Here is a 15,199-nt window from a genome sequence, read left to right on the forward strand (position 1 = left end):
AAAATGGTACAAATTGCTGTTTATAGCAATTGTGGTTTCCAGCAATCTTCCTCTGAACCTGCAACAGACATCAGGAGAGCTCTCATGCAAGTTACTGGGAGCTGTCTTTTGGGGAAGACATTAAACCAAAGTCCTGTCTATCTGCTGGAACCCATAGAATGTACCATGGCACTATGCCAATAAAACGGTTCTCTTTGAACACCACCTCCAGAAATTGATTATAATGAACAGCTAATCCAGTTGTTTCTGCCAACGAAACATAAAATGATTAAACAGTTTGAATGAAACAGCTTTTATTGTAAATCTTCAAAATGACTGAAGTTTCTTTCTCAAATTGAAGCTGTTTGCAGCACAAGGATCTGAAGATCTGTCTAAGCTGATTCCAATTCCTAGTTCTCAGTCTGCCACCTTGCAGAGTGTGACACCTTAGGAGACTTTTTGAATGTGAGGGTTTCTGCTCCATTGCATTTTCAGGTAGTGAGTTCCAAGATCATCCCCTTTTCCAAGCTACACCCTTAACATACCAGTACTGCTGTTGTTGTTCACTGCATGAAATCTAATTATACGTTACTGCAGTTATTGCAACAGATCTGTTTATACACACTTGGCTTAATTTGTGACTGTTTTAAACCAATGAATATGAGCCAAAGGAGGAGAAATAGTGGAGATACCTGATTCCTTTAGCAGGGAAGACCTAATAATTTAGCTTGCAAGTAACTTTTCACATAAATGTAGATAAAACAGGTTGTTTTAATGTTCTGCCCGTGGCTGTTTTGTTTCTACTGCACATGGAACAATTTTATTTTTAAAATTGGTCTTGGACTGGCTTCCTCTGAATTGGCCTTGCTCAAATTGATAAAAATCGCTACCAGTGATTGAAGCCCAAAGCACCCTTCCCTTGGAGGAAGTAGGGATGGGCAAAAAATGGTGGCAACACTTAGTCCCTTTGACAGACTTCTTCAAATTATGGGCAGAATGTGAGTACTGTTACAGTTAGAACAGTACTGAGTACTGGAATATTTCATTAAAGCTTTCGAGTGAGGTATCATTGCGGCTGTTTTATGATGATGCTGGGGACTTTGGGACTAAAATACAGTATCTCAAGTACAATACTTGTAGATCTTTCCATATTAGTTTCCTTGCTGAAATTTTATATCGTAGGCTCATTTAATACTGCACTTTACAAAATGGTTCTATTTGCAGTGCTACTTGTTAATCATCATGTTGAAATGCAATAATCATTTCACTTTTCAGAAAAGCAGACACTTTTTTTTAAGAAAAGATTATTGATAACAGGGGCATAATTAATTGAGAAGATTAACATGACAAAGGCTCAAACCTCTTAGAAAGTTAACACTAGCACAGCTTGAAAGAAAGTAAACAAATAATTGTACCTCTGGAGAATTTTAGAGATTTACTTGGATCTGTCTGGTCATGTTCTGTCATTTGGATACCCTGAAAATAGTCTGTGCAGCGCCAGTTAATACTGTCCCAAATGGGCTACCATAGCTGTGCTTCAGATGGGGAAGTAGATGTGTTGTCCTCAGGTGTGTTTAGCCCATCAGCAAACACTCTGGATAATGCATGTTGAGGCACTCAAGGGATGTCCTACACAAACATATATTTCGTTTCCAGCCTTTAAGCAATGTAGCATTCTAACAAAACGACAGTCTTAAGGGGACAGGGATCCCCGGGTGACTGTGAGGTAAGCGTTTTGTTTCATTTTGTTGGATTTCTAGTGCAAAGAAAAATTATTTTCTCAGCAATATTATTAAGTTAAAGTAGCAAAGACTTTTTTGATACAATACTTGTTACCTTTGACCTTGTACTGCTCAAATAAAGCCAGATAAAAAGTTTATAAATGCATTTGTTTTGGCTTCTTACATGCCTGAGTGATGGTAACATTTCTTAAATTGTAAATGTCATTTGTCAATCACACGTAGTCCGGGACAACCCATTTCATACTAATGGATAATTTTGTATGTAGTACAGATGCATGCCAGATGCAGATCATTTAATTGTGTATGTTGTAGAGAGACTGGGAGCAACCTTAGCATAAATTGAAACACACACCAATGGTTTAAGAAAGGCTTATCATCATCTCAAGGGTAGTTAGGGATGGATACTAAAAGATGACCTTGCCATCAACAGCCATATCCCATGAAAGAAAAAACAAATGAAAAGTGATCCGCCAGGATTCATAACTTTCTCGTGCTACAGTATTACATTATCATGAGCTGGTACCTCCTGTAGAGACTGAGCTGTAACAGATTAATGTTTAGCTGACAGATATGTAATTCCTCAATGACAACGTGCATCACCGTACTGTGGAAAATCTAGTGGATGATGCTGGGCAGCTATTTATCACCCTTACCTCCACTTCTAAAGACCAAGATTTATTCTGGATCACTGTTCAATGCAAGGCAGTATACCTTTTAACCAAGTGACTGCTCTGAATTTAATAAAGCCAATTCGTGAATTGGTGAGCCAGTGGTAGGGAATTATCCCTGTGAACCTATGCTAAAAAATACACCCACTCGTGCGCATGAACTCATTTGGTGCAATCTGAAATGGGAATCCCCATATTTAGTCCTTCCCAGCACTGGTTACACATGACACCATGATCAGATCTCAGCTAAGATTAGCCAACTTTGGAGGTTAGGGATCAAGCAGTGAATTTACATCGAATCTATAGCACAGAAGTAGCCAAGTCAACTCAATTGATCATTGCTCGTATTCACGCCCACACAAGCTTCCTCCTAATCTACTTAACCTTATCCTATCAATTACTCTTGTATTTTTTTCACCACCTTGTGTTTATCCAGCTTCCTCTTCACATAATATTAGTCAATGGAAACAAAATTAGACATGAAGAAGCCAAGCTTACATCTTATATTGTGCTTATGTCCTCAGGGGTCTCACTTCTTCACCACCTATTAATTAGCTTTAAGTGTAGTCATTGCTGAAACGTGGACCAATATGGCAACCACTCACATAAAATGGAACCCTCCATAGGCAGCAAATAAGATGAACGGTTAGATAATTATTTATGTTTCAGTTAAGGGCGGTATGTTACCCAGGTTAATTAAGGAGCTAGAAGCTACTCTTGGAATAATAACAAGCTGTTTTGTGTCCACTTCAACAGGCAAACATATTACAATTCATATAGAAACAGAAAATGCTGGAAACACTCAACAGGTCAGGCAGCATCCATAGAAAGAGAATCAGAGTTAATGTTTCAACTTTGCCTCTTATTAGAACAAGGAAAGTTGTGCTTCACCATTTATGAAAAAGGTCTTCATTCCTGAAATGTTAGCTCTGTTTCTCTTCCCACAGACGATGCCTAACCTACTAACTGTTTCCAGCATTTTTACTTTATATTTCTAATTTCCACCTGCAGTTTTTTGATCTCTAAAATTCCTTCTTGGTTGGCAAGACTAGCTTTTGTGGTTTATCGCTGGTTGCCTGATGCGTTTGGTGGGCATTCTTCTGAAATTGTTAAAATCTGTGTGGTGAACAGCAATGTTGATCAGAAGTGGCATTGAGCAGTGAGAGGAATAGCATTTTAGTCCCAATATTTTCCGACTTTCACAAATCACTTCTGTTATTTGTAATGTCAGAATCAATTAATCTTCTGTCATGTCTGCAGGGTCCAGTATATAAGAATGAAGCTTTGCACAGGCAGTGCATCGCTCCAGTTTTTTTCTTGATTTCCTCTTTTTTTTGTTTAAGTCTTGTATCTCAATGAAAATAAAAATTTGCCAGCTATAATAACTTGTTGGAGATCAGAAATGCTTAAATTCCATGTTAACTCTTTAATTGTGTGCATTATTGTTACTTTTAGGTCAATGTCTTTTTCTTCCAAAGGTGTCTGGGACCCTTTTGTGCTCTCCTAATCACTTATTTGATCTTTGCTCCTATTTATTTTTTAAAAGAAGAAGAATAACAGCACACAACTTGTGATGAAGGCCTAGATATTTTTCAACTTGTTTTTGAAGGAATTTTTTTTATCTTCCCTTTAAACATATAGTGTGTAGGATCCTCTGTGAAAGTGGTGAGAATAACAGATTGGATTAAACTTCACTCTAAATAAGAATAGACCTGGGAGAACTAGCAATTTTAAGGCCAAATAGCTGCATATTAGCTCACTACAAAAGCAGCTGCATTCTAAAGAGAAGACATCTGAGAAGCAGCACCTTGTCTCCAAACCATTGTTGCTTGGTTGTGTGAAATGCTTTGTGCTGACAGTGGAAGGTGTGTGATCCCTGCAGAGAATTTAATTCCACATGCATAAAATGTGGTTTAAGATTGTGGTTTACATGAAAATGTATAAAAAACATTTTTTGCTGCTTTTACAACCGATTATCCCCTCCTGCCTCCATCCCACTACATTGCTTCTTTTTAAATCGATCTAATGGTTTGAGCCCTCTTAACCTCCTTTCACTTATTGCCTGTTCCTCATCGCCAAGGTATTAATTATTGATTGACACCCCTAAATGTTGTGGTTTACTTAAAGGATAATGACACTGGGAATGATTGCAAGGCAGTAATCTGAGCTGATATCATAAATCATGAGAACGTAACTCAATCGGGGATCTAAACTCCTTAGATGAAATTACAGCACAAAATCATTCCACAATATTCACTAGTCTATTAATAACTGTGATAATTTTATTCAGTTTTAAGTAGCTTTGGGTAGTTATCAGTGCATAGATGCTAGGTTTGCACTTGTTCCGATTAATAGTTTGGCTTAAGGGGAAGCTGAATAGCCAGACCCTACATTATAAATAGGAATAAAATATTTGAAATTAAGCATAACTTCTGACAACATATTAGGAAATTAATTAAACCTGTTTGTGTTGTCTCTCAGCACACTGAGTGAAAGCTGATGCTGCTCACTCACAGTCAGTAATATTAATAAGGGAAACATTTACACATATTTCATCCATATAGCTCCTGGAATTGCCAAAGGTCCTGTTAAGGATTTAATTTGAATTAAGTTTCTATGTAAAAAAAAATATGGTGATTGGTTCCTGTGAATACAACAAGCTGAATATTTGTAAATAAAATATACCTTTCCAAATCATCTGTCCAAATGTGGTAGCAGTTGCCTGGAATGGTGGGTTTTAGTAACAAGGAGAGATTGGATAGGCTGGGATTGTTCTCACTGGAGCAAAGGGGACTGATGAGTGACCTTATAAAATTATGAGGGGCATAAACAGGGTAGTTAGTCACTTTTTCCAAGGGTAGAAGGGTAGGGGAGTTGAAAACTATAGGATATAGGTTTAAGATGAGAGGGAAATACTTAAAGGAGATCTGGGGGGGCAGGGCTTTCACACAATAGGTGGTAGATATATGGAACAAGCTGCCATAGGAGGTCATAGAGGCAGGTACAATCACATCATATGAAAAGCATTTGGACAGCTATGTGGATATGAAAGGAATAGAGGGATGTGGGCCAGATGCAGGAACATGGGATTAGCATAAATAGGCATCTCGTTCAGCATGGACAAGTTGGGCCAAAGGGCCTGTTTCCATGCTCTATGTATTAACAAGTTTCAAATACTGGATTTATGTTGGTGAATACACATGGCTAGTTGGCAATATAATTTAACTTTTGCTTGCTTTAGGGAACCTTCTGACTGTTCTAAGCAATTGAAAATAAATGTTAGTATACGAAACATGGTCATTTAACAGCACACTTTGCAACACAGTTTTTCTTTCCTTTTCCAAGTTTTGTGTCAAATACATATTTAAACCACCACATTTCCAAATGTCACACAAGGATACAAAATATGATCAGTGAAGTGAAATTTGTTGAAAAACACTTGTTTAATCCCTGGATTAAGGTCCTAATTACTTAACTATTGGAGAACTGAAAACATTTTCTCAGTCATGGGGACTGAGGGTCTTATATATTGGACTAATCTGAAAGGCTGAATCAATAATCTATGTGGACTTAAAACTGTAATATTCCTTATGAAAGTGCATCGATACTGTGATGCTATATAAAATCAGTATGGTTGGGCTCCTTATTATATCTTTAATTTGTGGATGCTGCAGGTTCTTTCAGGGCAGGAGTATAATTAAGATTTTACAACATTAAATCAGTCCAATGAAAAGACTTACTGAACCTCTCAAAAATGCACCCATTGCACATGAGTTTTTTTAAAGAAGTGTCTGAGTAAATTACTGTTGAAAAAATAAATTAACTTCAGATTGTTCGTTTTTATCTATTTAGCAAAATCTCATGGTATTATCAAAGAGTTGGTGTTCTGTGAAAATGTTTCCTTCCAGAAGTGTGCTTAAAAATTACAGACTAATAATTCACCATTTTGCTGTTTGTGGAAACTTGCCATGCATAAAATGACTCTTATAACTCAATATAATATGTTCTAAGGGATTTTAACGAGACATCTAAGGAAATTCAGTGGGGCAAATTTGTTTTTTAAGTCATCTTTTGAGATCCCATTTAAAAACTCCACAAAAGGAGGGGGAGTAATTGCATATTTTCTTTGGCCAACATTGCAAAACAATCAATATTGCATCCAATTTTTTTCCCTTCAAAGTTAAAGACAGTTGAAATTAAAATTAGATGAAACAGGTGATTAATCTGATATCACCCATACCGTGCCATTGCCCCCAAAGGTATAAGACCAAATGCACTATTCATGTGGAAAAGGGCTAAAAGTTGGCAGGTTGATTAACCCCAAAGAAGGACCTACAGAAAATGGTGGTGAGAGCGAGGAAGGGATGAAATGCAGAAAAAACACCAGTGGAACAATACTTCAATGCCTCCAGGAACTCAAATGTTAAACTTTTCTTGCTGTTGACCATCTCATTCTCTTTTAGTTGGGAATGGGAGCTCCAGCCTTTTTCTCACCAGATTATTTCACCCCTGAACCTTGCAGGAGCAGTTCTCTAATTATTTGGGGTGGAAAACAATCTCCAAGCGGACAGTTCCTGTGGAACAGATGAAATGAGTGGGTAGAGGAGCACAGATCTCTTGGGTTACTTCTATCCACCTAGGAAGGGAGAAACGGATGCTGCAAGTTCTTTCAGGGCAGGAGCATAATGGTGATTTTAGACATTGAATCAGCCCATTGAAGGAGCATTCTTTGTGACTTACTGGAACTCTCAAAAATACAGTTCTATCTTAAGATAAGATATCTTTATTAGTCACAGGTACATCAAAACACACAGTGATATGCATCTTTTTGCATAGAGTGTTCTGGGGGCAGCCTGCAAGTGTCGCCATGCTTCCGGTGCCAACGTAGCATGCCCACAACTTCCTAACCCCTACGTCTTTGGAATGTGGGAGGAAACCGGAGCACCCGGAGGAAACCCACGTAGACACGGGGAGAACGTACAAACTCCTTACAGACAGTGGCCGGTATTGAACCTGGGTCGCTGGCACTGTAAAGCATTATGCTAACCGCTACACTACTGTGCCTTAAAGTACAGTAGCATATTTTGACATCTGAAATTACACTGTGTTTTGAATATGTTCCTTGTGTTTCAGTCACTGGCAAACCAGTGAAATTACCTGATGTTTTGTGCTACTGAAAGCAATAGTCAGCACAATACAATGGCAATAATTGCTCTTTTATGAGACTTGATCCTTTAACTTAACAGTGCTTAGTACCAGTGACACGCATAGGTGTACTTAGAAGATGTTAAAATGGGCACATTTGCATTGTTAGAGAATTTCTATTCAGTGCCCAGTCAGGAATTGTGCCCCATAATTGCTCAAGATTGCACTGGTTCACAATCATTTTCACGATCACAAACTTAGTCTTCCATGAGCAAGTGCAATTGAGATTTTTTTTGTTATTTAAACATATAGTTGGTTTTCTTCATTGTATTTGAGTGGGAATTGGTCCACTTTCATTAATTAAGTAAAATATGATTTTATCATGAAAAATTAGTATTTTAACATGTGTAGACCCATAAGTAATCTAACTTAAAATCACAGTTTTTTCTTAACAAACTAATAACTACTTTCATTAGTGGGTACTAATTGGTTTCTCAGTAAATCAAAGATTTCCTTGTGTAAAAGCATTTTTTTAAATGTGCCAAAAAAAATTCCTGTCCACCAAAAAAATGAGCAATTAGAAGAAGCTTATCTAATCAACAGAGTTGGCAAAATCCTTCAATTTCAAGGAAGGGTGAGGCTGGCCGGTGCGACGCACATGACCAGTTTTGTGAGGGGAACCTGACCTGGCCTGATCATGAACAGTTTTTTAAAGAAAAAGATTTTAGGAAGTGTGTGACATTTAAAATTTTGCACAGGCAGAGCTCTTTCTGCTCGGTCTACTTTAATGTTGCTGAATAAAGGAACAGAGGCACAGACCTATACTTTTTATTTTCTTCTCTTGACAAAATGGAGCATTGTGCTTTAGAACTAATATTCATCTTTCCATCTTTGTTGCCTGTAAATCTTCAAATATGCCATCTAGTGTACTCTGCTTATTTGTATGGTCACCGCATTACTGATTAATTACTTTAGTCGTTTGTCTTACCCTTGATATCCTGAACTGTTAGTCTCAGTCTTGACTCGTCAGCTTTAAACATAAAGGCAAACCAGTCAAGAAGTGACATACTGATTCCAACAATGACCAACAGGCACACTTCGATAATCATGCAATTTCTTTTGGCCATGTCACATCTAATTCATTTTTATATGATAGTTGAAAAGCCTGAAACTTGATTGCAGTAGCCATCTCTGTAGGATTTTTATTCAATCAAGTAATGTGTGAGTGCTCCAGATTAATTTATGGTATTTAATGTGCTTCACTAAGATCTGGATTTAAGGATTACAACAATATAAACAATGGTCATTACTAATGATTTCTATGCTGAACAGCTGGAGCTTTATTCTGAGGACTGTCGTGGATCAGCTGGATGGTTTAGGATTGTTGGGCAGGATGATTTCATCCGTAGACTAAAACTTGGAACGAGTCCAATTTTGAAAGGCTGTCGTCAGTTTCAATTAACATCCAGGTCACTGGCCACAACAGTGATTAACACCTAAATATCACTCGTTAGGATGCTTTCACATATATGGATACACTTCCTGTTTCAAAGCAATTTGTCAAGATAGGAATTCTGAAAATAATCTTTATTTTCATTAAAATGTCTCTATATCTAGCTACTGAATACACCCCCTCATCAGTTGTGGCTCAATAATGGGACATATGTGTCTCACGTCTGAAGCCCAAGAGTTTAGGTGCACTGACTTAGAGTCATAGAGTTATACAGCACAGAAACCAGCCCTTTGGCCCAACTGGTCCATACTGACCAAGATGCCGCATCCAAGCTAGTCCCATTTGCCAGTGTATGGCCCATAACCTTCTAAACTTTTCCAATCCACGTACCCGTCCAAAGTTGTTGAACACAATCTAACCTATTACTCTGGTCAACCTAGGAACTAAGGAAGTGCAGTATTGTCAAAAGTGCTTCCTTTTGATTAGATATTTTATCAAACCCCAAGTTCATAAAAATTTCATGGCAAACTTTGTAGCAGAGCGGTTCTGGCCACTGTATAATCCTGATTCAATGTCACTTTTTCTTGTAAAAGATGCAAGTTGTCTAGACATCATCATGTGAGATTTTACAGCAGTGGCGACTTGCAGAAGTATTTAATGGACTATAACGTAATTCGAGATGTTGTGACATCATGAAAGATGCTACTTAAATGTAGCTATTTATTTGTAAAAGGAAGGCAATTCTGGCAGTGAAGTGGACTATATATGAAGAATGGTATCAGTAAATAGCTCAGAATAAAAGCTTAAACTGCTAAGATTGTTCAATCTGAGGATTTTGGCATGAGAGGTTCTCTCTTCAGTTTACCCTCACCCCTCTTGTATTTTTGATACTTTTTTGTCCTGAGTCACATTTCTGTGCAGATTTAATATTCAGGGACTCTTAAAGTTCAAGTTCCCATACACAGAGGGAAACAGATACCTACTTTACTCTTAAAATCTTACGCCTCGTCCATCCTGCTTCAATATGTTAACACTGGTTTACACTGCATGTTGATTTGCACAAGTATCAAGACCATTGCATAAATCTTCGTTATTAAATTTTGAACAAGTCTTTGCATATCATGGCAAATGGCACGTAGTAAAGCACCACTAACGGCATTCAGAATGCAAAGAAATTGGGCAACATGTCCATCTTACTACAAAAAAAAATTCGAGTTTGTAAGATTACATGTGAGTGAGCTGCTTATTCCTCGGAAAACAGGTACAGTAGTCTGCTTATCTAAATGTGTTCTATTTAAATGTTTTGGAAAAACAGGCCATTCTTGATCAACTGGAAGAAAATTTGGTTTAATGACTTGGGTGTAAATTTCCATTGAAAGACTTCATCTGAGATCTTTCATAAGATCACAAGAAACTGGAGCAGTAGGCCGCTTGAACTTACTCTGGCGTTCAATAAGATGGTGGCCAATCCAATCTTGACCAAAACTCCCCTTTCCTCCCTGTAGTTTAAATGTCTGTCAATTTCCACCTTGAGTATATTCAATGAGCATGTTGCCGTTGCTCTCGAGGGAAAGAATTCCAAAGTTTCACAACCCTTTGAGAGGAAAAAAATCTCTGCTCATCTCCATCATAAATGGTTGACCTCTTCTTCTTATTATGCTCTTTAATTCTATATTTCTCCAGTTGGGGAAACATCCTCTCAATCCCTCTGTTGCCCCATCAGGTCCCTCACAGTATCTTGTAAGTTTCTTAAAATCATCTCCCACTCTTCTAAACTCCAGTGAGTACATACATCACTCCCTTCCCCCAGGAATCAATAAAGTGAATCTTCTCTGCACTGCCTCCAATACAGTATTATCATTCCTTAAATTTGGAAACTAAATCCGTATGCAATACTCCAGGTAGAGTTTCACAAGCGCCCTGTAAACTTGCATCAAAAATTACCTACCCCTTGTAATCAAGGCCAACATTCCATTAATTACCTAATTATGACCTCTACCTGCCTGCCAACTCCGTTTCATTAATTTTGCCCTCAGATCTCTTTGTGTCACAACTTCTTGTAATCTCGTTTGATTTAAATAATTTTCATTCTTCCTTCCAAAGTGATAACCTCACATTTCCCAATGTTATACTTCATCTGCCAAATTCTTACCCACCACCTCAACCCATCTGTATCCTTTCCAGGCTCTATGTATTCTCCTCACAACTTGCTAACCCTCCTGTCTATACCAGCAGCACCTTTGGCTGCAGTAGACTCAATCCCTTCAACCAAATTGAAAACAGATTGTAAATCGTTGAAGTCCTAGCACTGATCCCCCTAGCACTCCACCAGTTAATGATTACCAATCTAAAAATGACATATTTATCCCAATGTTTTCTTTCACTTTAACCACTCCCCTATATATGCCAATATTTTATCCTCATCACTCTGTGCTCAAATCTTGTGCAGTCACCTATTAAGTGGCACCTTATAGAATGCCTTCTGGAAATCCAAATATACTACACTTATTGATTCCCCTTTATCTCTCCCATTTATTATATCCTCCTAGAACTTCACATAATTTGTTAAGCATAATTTCCCTTTCATAAAACCATGCTGACTTTGCTTGGTTGTATTAAGTTTTGCTATTAGCTACTTAATAGTGAATTCCAGCATTTCCAAATGACAGATGTTTGGCTAACTGACTGTGGATTCATGCTCTCTGCCTGCCTCCTTTCTTGAAGGGTGACAATAAATTTGTGGTTTTACAATCCTCTGGCACCTTTCCAGATTCCAGGGAATTTTAGTAGATTACAACCAATGCATCCACTAATTCTGCAGCCACCTAAGGACCCTGGAATGCAAGCCATCATGTCTATGGGACGTTGGCCGGGAGCCCTGTCATTTGCCTCATATTTTACAGGTTGTTTTAAGTTCTTCCTTCAATGAAGCTCCTTGAGTATATTATTGTTGGGTTGATTTTAGTGTCTTCTACTGTGAAGACTGACCCAACATAATTTTAGTCTCTGCCATTCCTCCTTATTAATTCCCAGTCTCATCTTCTAAAAGGTCCACATTTACTTTAGCTGCCCTTCCATTTTATATCCCTGTACAGTTCAAGTTTACTGTTGTCATAGGCATACATACACAGGGTATAACTGCCATGAAAATTAGCTTTTTTCAGCAGCAGCAAGATGAGGACAAACATAAGTTAACAAACATACTTAACATTAATTACACATATCTTGCCCATGTGCAAAATAAACAACAAAATAAACATGACACTAGTGCAAGATTGAGAGAGAGAAGGAAAAAAATGTATAGTCTGAGGTAGTGTGAAGATTTTTCAGATCGGTGCAAGAACCTGATGGCAATGGGGAAGAAGCTGTTGTTGAACCTTGAGTTGTGGATCTTCAGGCTCCTGTACCTCCTGCCTGATGGTGGAGGGCCCTGATGATGGATGCCGCTTTCCTGAGACATAACCTCTTGTAGATGTCCTCGATGGTGGGGAGAGCTGTACCTGTGATGGAACTGCCAGAGTCCACTACACTCTGTTGCTTCTTCCATTCCTGTGCATTGGAGTTTCCATACCAGGCCGTAATGCAACCAGTCAGAATGCTTTCCACTGTACATCTGTAGAAGTTTGTCACTGTCTTCGATGGCCTGCCGAATCGCCTTAAACTTCTAAGAAAGTAGAGCTCTTACTGTCTTTTTTGTAATATAATTTCCTCTTTTATTCTTATACTCACTCCATCCCCCCCCCCTTTATAATTCCTTTAGTCATCCTTTAATGGTTTGTAAATATTTCCCAATGGCTTTGCTGCATTGTATACATTTTCTTTCAATTTATGTTTAACTTCCTTTGTTAACCACAGACAATGCATTCTTGTAGCGTCTTTTTTATCACTGCAATATACTTCATAAATTTCAACAAAGATGTCTCTTTAAGTGTCTGCCACTGCTGGCCTACCAACTAACCTATTTTCCTAGTACAACTTTAGCCAACTCTGTCCTCATGCCATTGCAACTGTCTTTATTTAAGTTTAGGCCACTAGTTTTTGACTCAAGTTTCTCACCTTTAAACTGGATTTGAAATTCTGTCATTTCCTCAAAAGGTTAGTTTATATGGATTTTTTTTTCAGAATTTGTTTTCATTTCTGATTTGTAATATGTGTTACATTACATACAATTACATTTTATGTAATTATGTAATATCATTGTAAAAGGTTTTTTGCTTTTCTCTCCCCAGGTTGGCTCTGTACATGTACGGATCAGGAGAGATGCAAACGAACAATTGGTGCTGGCTCACGTGACCAATCGCCTATCTGCTCTTGTTAAAACCTTAACAGTTCAGATTTTTAAAGATGATTGGGTTAGACCATCATTAGTTACAGCATCAATCCCAAGCAACATATTGAATCCACTGGACAATACTAATATTGCACCAATTTCAGCTGTCAAGCCCCTAGATGACATGAACCCCATCACCTCCACACCAGCAAAACCAGCCACCCCACCTCCTGAATTCTCCTTCAACACACCAGGCAAGAACATCAACCCAGTTATCCTTCCTACTGCTCCATCAACTCGACCTTATGGCTTAGGACTCGGTTATGGAGTTGCTCCATATGGAAGTGCTTTTAACCATGGTATTGGAAGACCTGGAACTGGAATGACGCAGGGATTCAGATCTGGATTCATTAATATTCCGAACAAATACACAACAGGTACTCAAGGACATGTCAAGCAGTTCAGATAATGGGTGTAGCACTGTGCTACATGATGTGAAGACATGTTACAACAGATTTCTACAAGTTGATTCCTCTTAAAAAGAGCAGCTGAATAAAATATTTCAACTGTGGAGAATGTAATTTGGCGCTGTTACCTCAATTTTGTTTTTTTTAAATTTTATGTACATGCCCCTTAAATTGTATGTCCTTTTCAAAGTGTTTGGCTAAAACAAACAAAACATTTGGCTAAGTTTAGTTTTTGGCTAGGCAGGTCAAAGGACCTGCTCATATGCTTTATAACTGACCACGCTGTGTACAATATCACTGCACTGACAAATCAAGAGGCTTCCTCTTTTGCTGTTGCCCAACAAACCATCTGATGGTCTGGCTGAGACCTGAAATCCTGCCATTTTTGGGAACAATAGTGTACAGAGAGACACTGAATGAAAAATTTTTGGGATAATTTCTTTTTTTGGGTGACCTCAGCAAGTCACCCCAAAACCTTTGGTTACAAACACTACACTTGTTCAGTTGAAATTGTAAGTTTTCCTGCTTGCATATGAATTTCACAGAGAATACTATAACTGGTACTCCAAGATTGACATGGATATCACCAATGAAGACTTCAGCATGGCCATAGCTATGATCTATTAAATCTCAATTAATTTTTGGCAAATTACTTTTTACCCTCTGAATCTTTTTTTAAGCAAAGGGTATGATCGTTGATATCAGTGTTAAGAAGCTTCAAAATTATGTTATCTTGGAGACACTGCAGCCTTCCACAAGCTTAAGCAGACCGACTTTTTATGGGAAGCCTGGTCTATTTAGCTGTTTCTGAACCCAGGGTATCCGTGCATTGTGTACAGTAATCCTTCAGGTATTCAGCTATAATTAGTCATGTCTGATTATGCTATCTGGTTGAATCCATTATGGACTGGGTTGCCACTGTAAATATAACCTGGATAAAAGTCTGACTTCTATGTTATGAGAAATGAACTGTACAGGTTGATACTTCTTGTTCAGAGGTTTTCAAGAAAAATATGTGAAAAAACTTTATTTAAAATACTAAAATATGTCTATAAATGTGTGCTGTAGTTTGTACTATAGGTATAAGTTTGATATATTTGGCATCAATGTACATAACCCAGATTTTTGAAAACAAAGTGGATCAATTATGACAGAAGCAAATTCAGCCTGTTTTGAATATGTTAAAGATAATGCGTTTTGTTTTACTTAACAGTTATATTGACCAATAAAGTGAGAACCAAATTGACAAACTGTTGTGGTATCAGTAAACTAGTACAGTTATGAATTTGGCACTGCATTTGAAATAATCTGAGGTTTAACAATGCATCTGTTTCTTCAAGTGTATTTGGAATAAGGACACGAAGATGCCACATTTTAATTTTCAATTATGTGACCAGTGTTGTATCAGAATCTATTACACAAGAACACAAGAAATTAGGAGCAGAAGTAGGCCATCAGACCCATCAAGACCGCCC

General features: G+C 37.8%; 1 protein-coding gene across 1 annotated transcript in view; it reads left to right on the top strand.

Moving 5' to 3' along the window:
* The window catches only part of slc30a6 (solute carrier family 30 member 6), a 102,295-nt gene extending 87,329 nt beyond the window's left edge, over positions 1-14,966 (top strand). The window contains exon 15 of the mRNA XM_052011321.1: positions 13,217-14,966. Coding sequence (XP_051867281.1) covers positions 13,217-13,726 — 510 coding nt within the window. The 3' untranslated portion in view covers positions 13,727-14,966. The remainder of the gene's footprint in view (positions 1-13,216) is intronic.
* Positions 14,967-15,199: the final 233 nt, after the last annotated feature.

The sequence above is a fragment of the Pristis pectinata genome, chromosome 3 (genome assembly GCF_009764475.1).
Source record: "Pristis pectinata isolate sPriPec2 chromosome 3, sPriPec2.1.pri, whole genome shotgun sequence".
NCBI classification, from domain to species: Eukaryota; Metazoa; Chordata; class Chondrichthyes; order Rhinopristiformes; family Pristidae; genus Pristis; species Pristis pectinata.